Source organism: Euprymna scolopes, chromosome 19, assembly GCF_053919585.1.
Source record: "Euprymna scolopes isolate OS-2025 chromosome 19, ASM5391958v1, whole genome shotgun sequence".
Lineage (NCBI taxonomy): Eukaryota > Metazoa > Mollusca > Cephalopoda > Sepiida > Sepiolidae > Euprymna > Euprymna scolopes.
Genome location: NC_136500.1, coordinates 31,951,194 through 31,963,407, shown reverse-complemented (window position 1 = coordinate 31,963,407; position 12,214 = coordinate 31,951,194). Strand labels below are relative to the sequence as shown.

General features: G+C 31.0%; 1 protein-coding gene across 2 annotated transcripts in view; it reads left to right on the top strand.

Annotated features, from left to right (window-relative positions):
* Positions 1-12,214, top strand: part of LOC145303498 (uncharacterized) — a 29,708-nt gene that overhangs the window by 15,860 nt on the left and 1,634 nt on the right. For both annotated transcript variants that reach the window (XM_080144929.1, XM_080144928.1), the window contains exon 2: positions 5,444-5,575. In XM_080144929.1, the coding sequence (XP_080001055.1) occupies positions 5,444-5,575 (132 nt within the window). The remainder of the gene's footprint in view (positions 1-5,443; positions 5,576-12,214) is intronic.

Below are 12,214 nucleotides of genomic sequence, written 5' to 3'. Positions count from 1 at the left end.
ATCGCTTATCAAGGCCCATAGATCACTTAAGGATAATGGTTAATGAATGTAAGGAGGATGATGAAACAGTGTGATGATTGATAACAATGGCTGAAACTGGTCCAAATCTTTCTCTCTCTCTCTCTCTCTATATATATATATATATATATATATATGTATCTATAAAAGTGAACGTGTCTGTGTGCGTGTGTACATTTCCCTACGCAATAATTCTGTCAATTTTCAGTCTACAGACTCGAAATTTGATATACAGGGTACTGAGATTTTGGAAAATCTTTGTAATCCGTTTACGGCCAGAAATTTGGCTGTTAAGGGGTCAAAGTTCAACGATTTGACCTTTGAGAACTCTACCAAACTCCTCCAACAATTTTAGGTCTAAACACTTGAAATTTTAGATATAGGTTCCTTGGACATGGATCTAACTTAATAACTTGATTTGAGCCCCAAACAATAAATGTTAAGAGGTCATAATAGGAGTCAAAGTTAAAAAAAATTTGACCTCTGCAGTCTCTACCAAATTACTCAGACAATTTCTGGTCTAAGTATTTGAAATTTCACATAAAGGGTATTCAGAGATAGGTCAAGCTTTTTCATCGATTTGGGTCGAAAATTTTTAGTTACCAATATATAAATGTATGTATGTTTGCATGTCTGCCTAAAACTTTCGACTGAGGCGACGCATTTTTACAAGATCAGTATCATTTTGAAGTTCGACCTTTCAGACGACAAATATCGAAAAATTGGGTAAAATCATTAATATCTTCACCTTCAACTGGGACCTTTTCTACAGTGGAAGAGTGGGGGGTCATTTTTTCCGATATTTTCGAAAGTCATCCTCTCCTTTTGATTGTCTAGCCTTAATTTAAACCTTTGTCACTTCCGGTTTGGGAGTGGTTGTAACAACAAAAACATCAGATTTTTTTCCGTTCTTTTCCTCCTTTGCGGTGCGGGTTGTAGCCTGCCTTTTTCATATCATTTTTTTTTTCTTTTTTTGCTCAACATACACCTCCAAATATCCGGGCAACGCCGGGCTGAAATGCTAGTATCTATATATCTATAAAAGTGAACGTGTCTGTGTATATATCTGTGTACATTTCCCTATGCAATAACTCTGTCAATTTTAAGTCTACAGACTCAAAATTCGATATACAGGGTACTGAAAATTGGGAAAATCTTTGTAACCCGTTTTCAGCCAGAAATTTGGCTGTTAACTGATCAAAGTTCAACGATTTGACCTTTGAGAACTCTACCAAACTCCTCCAACAATTTTGGGTCTAAACACTTGAAATTTTAGATATAGGTTCCTTGGACATGGATCTAACTTAATAACTTGATTTGATCCCAAAACAATAACTGTTAAGAGGTCATAATAGGGGTCAACGTTAAAAAAGCCTATCCTGCCTTGACAGAGTACAAAATAGACTTTGTGGCTTAGTGGGGGATGTCCTTTTCTCTTCCCTGCAACCTCTCTCCCACAGAAGAGACGTTGTGAGCCTATCTTTGTTTTATCGTTATTTCCATGGCAGGTGCACGTCTGAGCTCCAATCTCTGGTCCCTCCTCGCCAATCTTTTACGAAATCTAGCTGAAACCACTGTCAAAAACTTTCTCTACTCTTTATCTATGCCTAAATCAAAACGTAGATTCCATGAACAAAGCTTCTTTCTTAGAACTGCACGCCTGTGGAACTATTCTCCATCTGCCTGCTTTCCACCTGACTTCAACGTAAACAAATTCCTGATGAACCGCCCTCTTAAGCAGACACTTTATTAAATCTCCACACTAACACTAACGTACTGTACATGCAATAGCCCTTATCCCTGAGTGGCTTACTGGCCTTGATAAGTGGTGACCACTTTGTAAAAAAAAAAAAAAAAAAAAAAAAAAAAAAAATTCCTGTTTTTTTTTTTTGTTTTTTTTTGCTCAATATACACCTCCAAACACCTGGGCAACGCCAGGCTGTAATGCTAGTATATATAAAGTGACATTGTGTATGCAGAATGGTCTCTACCAAACTACTCTGTCAATTTTTGGTCTACAGACTTGAAACTTGATTTATTAGGGATTCAGACTTATGGAACAAATTCAATTTGATTTTTAGCCAGTAAAAATAGCTACTAAAGGGTCAAAATTGAAAAATTGAAACTTGACAGATATGAGTCAACTTAAAGTGCTCCTCTATGCATGCACAAATATACATTTAGTCAGTTCATTTGTAAAGTTTAGTTCAGATAGTAGCGAGTAATGCTGGAGTGCTAAACATTCTAGGTTTGATTCTAGCTGGTATCACAAAAATCGCTTTTTTAAGCTTTTGAAATCACTACTATATATTGGGTACAATATAATAATCAATAGAGAATTGGCTCTACAATAATAAATACGAAATTTGCATAAATTAACATATCATAGTTAAGTGTATTTTACAACTGGGCAATGCTGGTTGGCATACTAGTTATATAAGAGGATAGCTCAACAAGGATTTGTTAACATTATACTTGAAAACAGCCATGTTATAGCTAGCTGGGAAGCATTCCCATGATATTGTGTTCCACAAATGGATAGTTCTTAGAAAGAAACTCCACTTATGGAAGCTTCGTTTAGTTTTAGGTGCACAGAGGAAGGAAGGAAATTTATTTACAGTTGTTGTAGCTAGACAAGTTTTTGTTGTAAATATTTTACAGGGGGAAAGCATAGACTGGAGCTCAGTCAAGCATCTACCATAAAAATAACAATAGAGTAGAGAAAGACTAGCAACCTCTCTTCTGTGAGAAAGATACTGAAGTGTATGTGACTTACTAGATTTTGTAGTTGGTTATTGTATCCTGTCAAAGCTGGGAAGGGTGCTCGGAGCACCTTCCCTTTTGTGACAATAATACTTCATTCATTTAGGACGTATTTGTCTCTTATACATGTAGAGAATTGTGTCAGGAGTGAGATATCTTCTGTGGCAGTAGAATGATCCAACTCTTTTTCCGCAACCTTAACAAGAAATTGGACGCAAGTTTGGCGTGAAGGTCTGTCCCAGGAGTTTATCAAAGCAGGGCCTCCTTCAAGGAGAGAGAACCATTCATTTCTATTGAGGCAAAATGGAGATGTGAACATTAGTGATGAAAAGAGAGTTTATTTGGTTTTAGATGTATTGAAAGTAACCAACCACCTATTTCTCCATTGTACAATATGCTCTAGGTCGGGAGAGAGAGAGAGATCTTGATTTTTTTTTTTATTTCATTTTACTTCTATTGAAGTTCTCAGCAATCAATGAGCCCTCTTCTAGAGGAAAACACTTGATCTCCATATGAGAAACATAGAAATTCGAATATTCCATCATTAAAATTACCCTTTACCTATCAAACATCGAGTTAGTAAAGAAGTTGAGAACATAGTTTTCCTATCCTCAATTGACCATTTAAATATATTATAGCATGTCTTTCTTGTGGTCTCTTCGTATTACTGGATTCCAGGACAAGAATTCATCTAGTCTGGTGGAGTATCCAACTTCATGCTGTTACTTTAGGTAGCATAATTTTGAGAAGGTGCCTTATTCCTTGAAAAAGCCAGTGTTGGCTAGCTATACTGAGGCAATCTTATTTGGGCCGCGACTACTCTGTAATTTTGAATATTTAGTCAGGTTTTACTTGTTGGGAAAAGTATGATTATGCTACGTTGTCCTAGCAAACCCTTGTACAGAGAGACCTTAAACACTTAAGGATAGTGTCTAGTAGGTATTAATGTGCTTTGAAGTGTTCTCATAGGTGTTTGTGTTATCCGCATAAATGTCAATGAATGAATTTGGAATGTATGAGAAATCATTGATCAGGAAGAAGGTTGGGCTTAGAATATATCCCTGAGGTACGCTGGCATATTCATATTATATGCTTCTGATTTCTGCCCATCAAAAATTATTACTTTTATAAACTTATCACAGAGAAATGATTTGATGGTTGATTTTTTTTTTTTCTTTTCAATCTTTTTTCTTACGAATAATTTATTAAAATTAAATCTTAATTTTAATTTTCCTAGGATAGCATTAGGTCTGTTTTGAAGTTCAGTTTTGTTAATGAAAATTTGTTGAGCATAGTGCATTGGAAAAGTTGATTTATGGTGGAAATGCTCTTCTGATTGAGAATATATACATATATATATATGTGTGTGTGAGAAATATATTTAATCAATAAATATATTTTGATAAAGCTGATATTTTTCTGGATAGCGCAAAAAATTATTTTTTTGAACAGAAAAACCGCTAACACACAGCAAATATGAGTTCATTAACATTTTTATGAAAATAAAATCTATTATATTTAAATAGAGAACTAATTCAAATGAAATAAATTGATAAGTACTAATAAATACCTGGAAAGTAATATTGTGCTACATAGTTCAATACAAATAATAAAATCACATTGTAAGAGACAATCATGAATTTATATTCCTTCAGTATAATGGTTTAATTGTGTTCTAAACAGAAAAACATTAATTTCAAACACACTCCTGTCTTATCAAAGAACCTACTGTTGATTTTATATGTCGGGCTCTTATGCTTGTGTGGTGATAAAACTTCTCAAATGTACTTGGGCTGTATAACGCTGTTAACTTTGGTCAAAATCAGACTGTTCCTTCTTTAATCAGATTTTTTGGATTACCGATTTTCAATACTTATCAGAGACATTCCAATACAAAGCCTATCTAAAAACACTTGTAACATGGCCATTACATTTTAACCACGTCGTTACATATCAAACCTCTTGGACCCGCACGTTTTCTGGTATAAGCAAAAAATAAAAGAAATAAAAATCTGACTCAGTATTTTTTTTAAGTGCAAATGAAATGCATTTCTTGTGGTTCTTCCAAAATAACGCATTTCATTATCTTTCAAAAGTCTTTTTGCACACGTTTCACAATGCTCTGCTGTATAATGTGTGTTTTTTTTAAAAGTCTCCTTCCTCGCCATCTCACACCGGCACTCACCCTTGACTTCACATGTCCATCTTTTCTGGCACGCAACTTGCTTTTTCTGATCAACCACATGCTGTCCTTTTTTCTTTTTCTTTCCTTCCCATGATGTGAGCATGTACACACTTGCTTAATTTGCATATGTGTTAAAACAGCTGCTGCTGTTAATATTTTTTACTAGTCAGCTATCCTACTGCTGCTGCTGATTTTTTTTTTTTTTTTTCACAAGCGCGCCATATATGCTATGTTACACACTCCCAGACACATAGCATACATTTATGTGAAATTTTCAAAAAAATTGGCCCTGTCATTTTGAAGTCTATAGGGAATAAATTTGCACAGGCAAAGTGTCTTTTGTATATGAGTAATTATGGAGATTTAGTTAGGTGAAAGCCTATTGAAAATCCTTTGTTTCTATTGATCATAAACTTTGTACTAATGTCATTACTGTATTTTAAAAGATAGCTGAACAATTTTTTTTCTTTTTTCAAGGAAAATGCTGAAACTAAAAAAGTTCTTGTTATTGCTAACCATCGACAAGTACTCACGAATAACTTGTCCTCTCTCTGGAAGAAGAAACAGTTATGTGATGCAGGCATCAGCAATGGGTTAGCAACTGTCAAGGTAACTTGTTTTATTTTCTGATGGAGACATTTATATAATGACCTTCACAAACTTTGCCACCTTAGGCGACCAGATTTAGAGTTGATCCTCCCTGAAAACAACATTTAGAGTAGCAATACCACACCATTTTTTTCTTTAGATTGAATAAACTCAAATGAAGCTTTATTGAAATGAGCATAAAAAAAAACAAATCAATAATATCTCTAGTTTTTTAAAATTGGCCCATTAGAACTGGAGTTATGACCATTCAAAGTATCAAAAAATGTATGGTTCATTGAACATTTTGCCTAAAGTCAGTCCTATTCAAATGCATATAAGCTTGTGGCTGAAAATGGTAGGAAATTTGCACAATTTACAGACTAACCCATCTTTAAAAAGCTGTATCTTCAGATCTTTTAAAGATATTATGATGAAATTTTAAACATATAATACCATGAAGGTTCAGTTGGCGTTATTTACGACCATCTCACTTGGCAACTTACAGACTAATTAGCATACTCATTAGTATATTTCAGCTTCATTTTAACAGCTTTAAGTAGAAACATCATAAAAACAGCTAAGAAAAATGGTGAGTAAGGCTTTATCATCATAGGAAGTATTATTCTCATGGACATTATCATTTTCTAATATAACATCATGAAAAATCCAAGATGGCAACCGGGAAATTCAAGATGCCACCATGACATGATTCAAAGAAATTATTAAAATTTTTTACAGATCAGAATTATGTTTTTAAGTACATTAAACTAATTAGCATAATTAAGTTTCATTTTAATGGCTTCCAGTAGAAATATCATAAAAAAAAAACAGTTTAAAAAGTGGGAGGTAAGACTTTATCATCATGCGAAATGTTATTCTGATGGGCATTATCATTTGTCATTATTACACTGAAAAATCCAAGATGGCAAACAGGAAATCCAAGATGACCACTACGACACAATTCAAAGAAATTATTATTAGCTTGTAGCATATCAAATGGAAGGAAATTTTGTACAAATTACAATTATAATGTTTTTAAGTTTATTAAACTAATTAGGATAATTAAATTTCATTTTTAACAGCTTCAAGTTACCGTGACAATTATCGGGTGAGTTTCTATCACTATTTTGTATAATTTTTTATTTTTAAGTTGTTGTCGAGACATCGCAGCCATTTTTTTCTTGTTTTCATGTAATGCTCAACACTACTTGTTTTTTGAATAGAATAAACATTTACAACACCAAAAATTTATTGAGGTAGGTAGAAGATTACTTGCCTTTGGTAACATTCATTTGTTATATATTTGTTTTTTGGACACTTTCTCAAACCTCTGTGGATTGTAAAATAAACCCAATAAAAGTTATTCTTTTACTTAACTGGATAAGTAGTTTGTACGTTTGAACTCATTTAAAAGCTTAGTCATTGTCGATCATTCTTTTTCAAATAATTTATTTTTTAAAAATATTCTTTTGCTTTCCATAATTAAAAACTTATGTTTTCTAAATAATAAAAATAAAATGAATACTTTGTTCGTAAGTTAGTTGACGAATGCGTGTTTATAGATTTGTGTGCATGACGATGCACGAAAATTCTCATGTTTATAAGCGCTTGTCAGTATTATTAACGACTATAGCATAAAAAGTTTTTATCCCATTCTTTTCAAATTTTAGGACAAAATAAATTAACATTTTTGCTATTAAATAACGTTTGAACACAGTTTCTATCTTTATTTATCTTTGTACTACAAAGCGTCAACTTTGAGATATTCTAACTTTTGACTGGAAAGACGTACGTGTTGTGTTCAAATTCTGTAGCAAAGACAATTCTTTTCTCTAATTAACTAAAACAACTAGAAACGTCGTTGACGGGTACAACCTCCACTATAAATATTTATGTGAACACACCCCGACTGCTTATTTGCAAAAAGTCATCTACCACCAGCGGGCATGCTATGCTGACAAGTTTCATCGTTAATGGTCGGATTTAAATAGTGATTTCTTCGAATATACAAATCACAACAAAAATATTAAAGCACCATTTTAAAGTAAATTTTATTGTGAATCCAGTTATATAAGTTTTATTTTGATGGAGGTAGGAGAAATGTACTTATTTCTGATTTAAAGACTATGAGTGTCAAATTAAGTAGCAGTGTGCACTTTGTCCAGTGCTGAACGTTATGGTGTCTGGTATTGCTATTTAGATTTGATCCCTGTAAATAAAATTTAAAATAGGTTTCTGAAAACAACATTAAATATTGCTTTCAGGGATCAATTTTAAATGTAAATTGAACACTGAAAACAACTTTTAGAATTGATCCCTGGTATTTAGAATAAATTCCTTGTAAACAACATTCACAGTTTATCCATGAAAACAAAATGTAGAATTGATTTCTTCAAACAGCATAGTTGATTTTCAAAAAACAACATTTAGACTAGATCACTTAAAAAGCACCTAGAGTTGATTTTCTGGAAAAATAAACATTGAGAATTGATTTTCAAGAACAAACATTTAGTTGTTGAATTTTTAAAAAATACTATTTAAAGTTTATTTCCTGAAAACAATATTTACTTGTTAAATTTCTGAGATGATTTAAAATTGATCCCTAGAAACAACATTTAGAATTGACTCTTAAAACAACATTCAGAGATGATTTTATTTCTGAAAACAACATTTAGATATGACTAATAATGAGACCTGATGATGCTCGAGATTGAAGGAGGATCAACAAATGCTCCATAACATAATTTTATTATCATCGAAATCAAATTGATTGATTGACTGCTCTAGTTATGGACCCACTGTGGCGCACCAGGAGAAAACTTCACGTGCCTTCCCGCAGTGACTTAGTCCATAATACATTGTAGTTTTCATTGCACTGTAGAGAATCTACTGTTGATTTTATAAAATTATTTTATATAATGGCTTGGATTAAAGTTTAAAATGCAAAAGTCAAGTATCATGGTTCAATTGTGCCCTAAACAGAAACATTCATTTTGAATGTGCCCCTGAGTTATCAAATAACTTGCTGTTGATTTTATATGCTAGGCTTTTCTGCTTGACTGGTGATAAAACTTCTTGAATGCTATTGGTGATAATGTTAGGCTTTATGAAGTTAACTTTGTTAAAAATTGATCTGTTCCTACTTGAATCAGATTTTTAGATTAATGATTTTAAATACTTAACAGATGCATTCCAATACAAAAATGTATTTATGAACACTACCAGACAAATAATGTATATTTGTGTGAAATTTCATAAAAGTCGGCACAGCCATTTCAGAGTCCATAGGGAACAAACTCTCACACACAAAGTGCCATTTATATATAAGTGGAAATTTTCTTAAAACAACATTCAGAGATGATTTTCTGCTAACAACATTCAGAGATGATTTTCTGCTAACAACATTTAGAGATGATTTTCTGCTAACAACAAGAAATGATTTTCTTAAAATACCATCTAGAGATTGCAAAAAATCATTTCTAAGCGTTGTATAAAGAAAATCATTGTTAAATGTTGTTTGCAAAAAATAAACAACATCTTGAGATGATTTTTTACAATTAACATTTCAAAATTGTTTTCTCCAAACATTTAGCAATGATTTTCTGAAAAACATTTAATAATTTTCTTTTCAATGCTTAAAAATGATTTTCTGCAAACAACATTTAAGAAAAGATTTTCTTAAAACAAAATTTAGAAATTATTTTTTGTAAACAACATTAAGAAATGACTTTTTGCAAACATTTAGAAATAATTTTCTTTAAACACCATTTAGAAATGACTTTCTGCAAGAAATGTTTTTTTATAACAGCATTTAGAAATTCTTTACTGAAACTAACATTCAGAAATGATTTTCTGCAAAAACTGTTTAGAAATGATTTTCATAAAACATTTAGCAAAAATGATTTTCTGCATCCAACATTTAAAAATTATTCTTTGCAAACAACATTTATATATGACTTTCTTTAAAAGACATTTAGAAAGATCTTTTGCAACCAACATTTAGAAATGGTTTTCTGCAAGCAACATTTAGAAATGATTTTCTGCAAACAACATTTAGAAATAATATTTTGCAAACAACATTTAAAGATGACTTTTTGCAAACAACATTTAGAGATGACTTTTTGCAAACAACATTTAAAGATGGCTTTTTGCAAACAACATTGAGAGATGACTTTTTGCAAACAACATTTTGAGAAGACTTTTTGCAAACAACATTTTGAGAAGACTTTTTGCAAACAACATTTAGAGAAGACTTTTTGCAAACAACATTGAGAGATGACTTTTTGCAAACAACATTTTGAGAAGACTTTTTGCAAACAACATTTAGACATGACTTTTTGCAAACAACATTTAGAGATGACTTTTTGCAAACAACATTTAGAGATGACTTTTTGCAAACAACATTTAGAGAAGACTTTTTGCAAACAACATTTAGAGAAGACTTTCTGCAAACAACATTTAGAGAAGACTTTCTGCAAACAACATTTAGAGAAGACTTTTTGCAAACAACATTTAAAGACTTTTTGCAAACAACATTTAGAGAAGACTTTTCACAAACAACATTTAAAGACTTTTTGCAAACAACATTTAAAGACTTTTTGCAAACAACATTTAGAGATGACTTTTTGCAAACAACATTTAGAGATGACTTTTTGCAAACAACATTTAGAGATGACTTTTTGCAAACAACATTTAGAGAAGACTTTTTGCAAACAACATTTAGAGAAGACTTTTTGCAAACAACATTTAGAGAAGACTTTTTGCAAACAACATTTAGAGAAGACTTTTTGCAAACAACATTTAGAGAAGACTTTTTGCAAACAACATTTAGAGAAGACTTTTTGCAAACAACATTTAGAGATGACTTTTTGCAAACAACATTTAAAGATAGCTTTTTGCAAACAACATTGAGAGATGACTTTTTGCAAACAACATTTTGAGAAGACTTTTTGCAAACAACATTTTGAGAAGACTTTTTGCAAACAACATTTAGAGAAGACTTTTTGCAAACAACATTGAGAGATGACTTTTTGCAAACAACATTTTGAGAAGACTTTTTGCAAACAACATTTAGACATGACTTTTTGCAAACAACATTTAGAGATGACTTTTTGCAAACAACATTTAGAGATGACTTTTTGCAAACAACATTTAGAGAAGACTTTTTGCAAACAACATTTAGAGAAGACTTTCTGCAAACAACATTTAGAGAAGACTTTCTGCAAACAACATTTAGAGAAGACTTTTTGCAAACAACATTTAAAGACTTTTTGCAAACAACATTTAGAGAAGACTTTTCACAAACAACATTTAAAGACTTTTTGCAAACAACATTTAAAGACTTTTTGCAAACAACATTTAGAGATGACTTTTTGCAAACAACATTTAGAGATGACTTTTTGCAAACAACATTTAGAGATGACTTTTTGCAAACAACATTTAGAGAAGACTTTTTGCAAACAACATTTAGAGAAGACTTTTTGCAAACAACATTTAGAGAAGACTTTTTGCAAACAACATTTAGAGAAGACTTTTTGCAAACAACATTTAGAGAAGACTTTTTGCAAACAACATTTAGAGAAGACTTTTTGCAAACAACATTTAGAGATGACTTTTTGCAAACAACATTTAGAGATGACTTTTTGCAAACAACATTTAGAGATGACTTTTTGCAAACAACATTTAGAGATGACTTTTTGCAAACAACATTTAGAGATGACTTTTTGCAAACAACATTTAGAGATGACTTTTTGCAAACAACATTTAGAGATGACTTTTTGCAAACAACATATAAGGATGATTTTCTTAAAACAACATTTGAAAATTATTTTCTTAAAACAACATTCAGAGATAATTTTTTCAAAACAACATTCAGAGATAATTTTTTCAAAACAACATTCAGAGATGACTTTCTGCAAACAACATTTCGGAATGATTTTTTACACACAACATTTAGAAATTATTTTCTGTAAACAACATTTAAAAATGATTTTTTTATACTACATTTAGAAAATTATTTTTTACAAACAACATTTAAAAATGATTTCTTACTAAGAACATTTAGAAATGACTTTTTAAAACAACATTTTGAAATGATTCTCTTGAAACAACATTTTGAAATGATTCTCTTGAAACAACATTTTGAAATGATTCTCTTGAAACAACATTTTGAAATAATTTTCTTGAAACAACATTTTGAAATAATTTTCTTGAAACAACATTTTGAAATGATTTTCTTGAAACAACATTTTGAAATGATTTTCTTGAAACAACATTTTGAAATGATTTTCTTCAAACAATATTTAGAAATGATTTTCTGCAAATTTAGAATTGATTTTCTAAAAACAGCATTTAGTTAGAGATATTCCAAAAAAAATTTGGATCATAGTCCTTGAAAATAACATTTAGATGTTATCTTGTAAAATAACATTTGGAATTGATTTTCTGAGAACAACATTAAGAATTGATCTCTAGAAGAACATTTAGAGTTAATTTTCTGAAAACATTTAATATTACTCCCGAAGATTTGGATGAATTAATTATTGTTTTGGCCATGATGAAAATTATGTTTTAGAATTCATTTATTTTTAAAATCTAAACTTTTTTTTCTTCTCATTGCTTCTTCACATCAGATGTTACTCACATTATTTATCATAAACA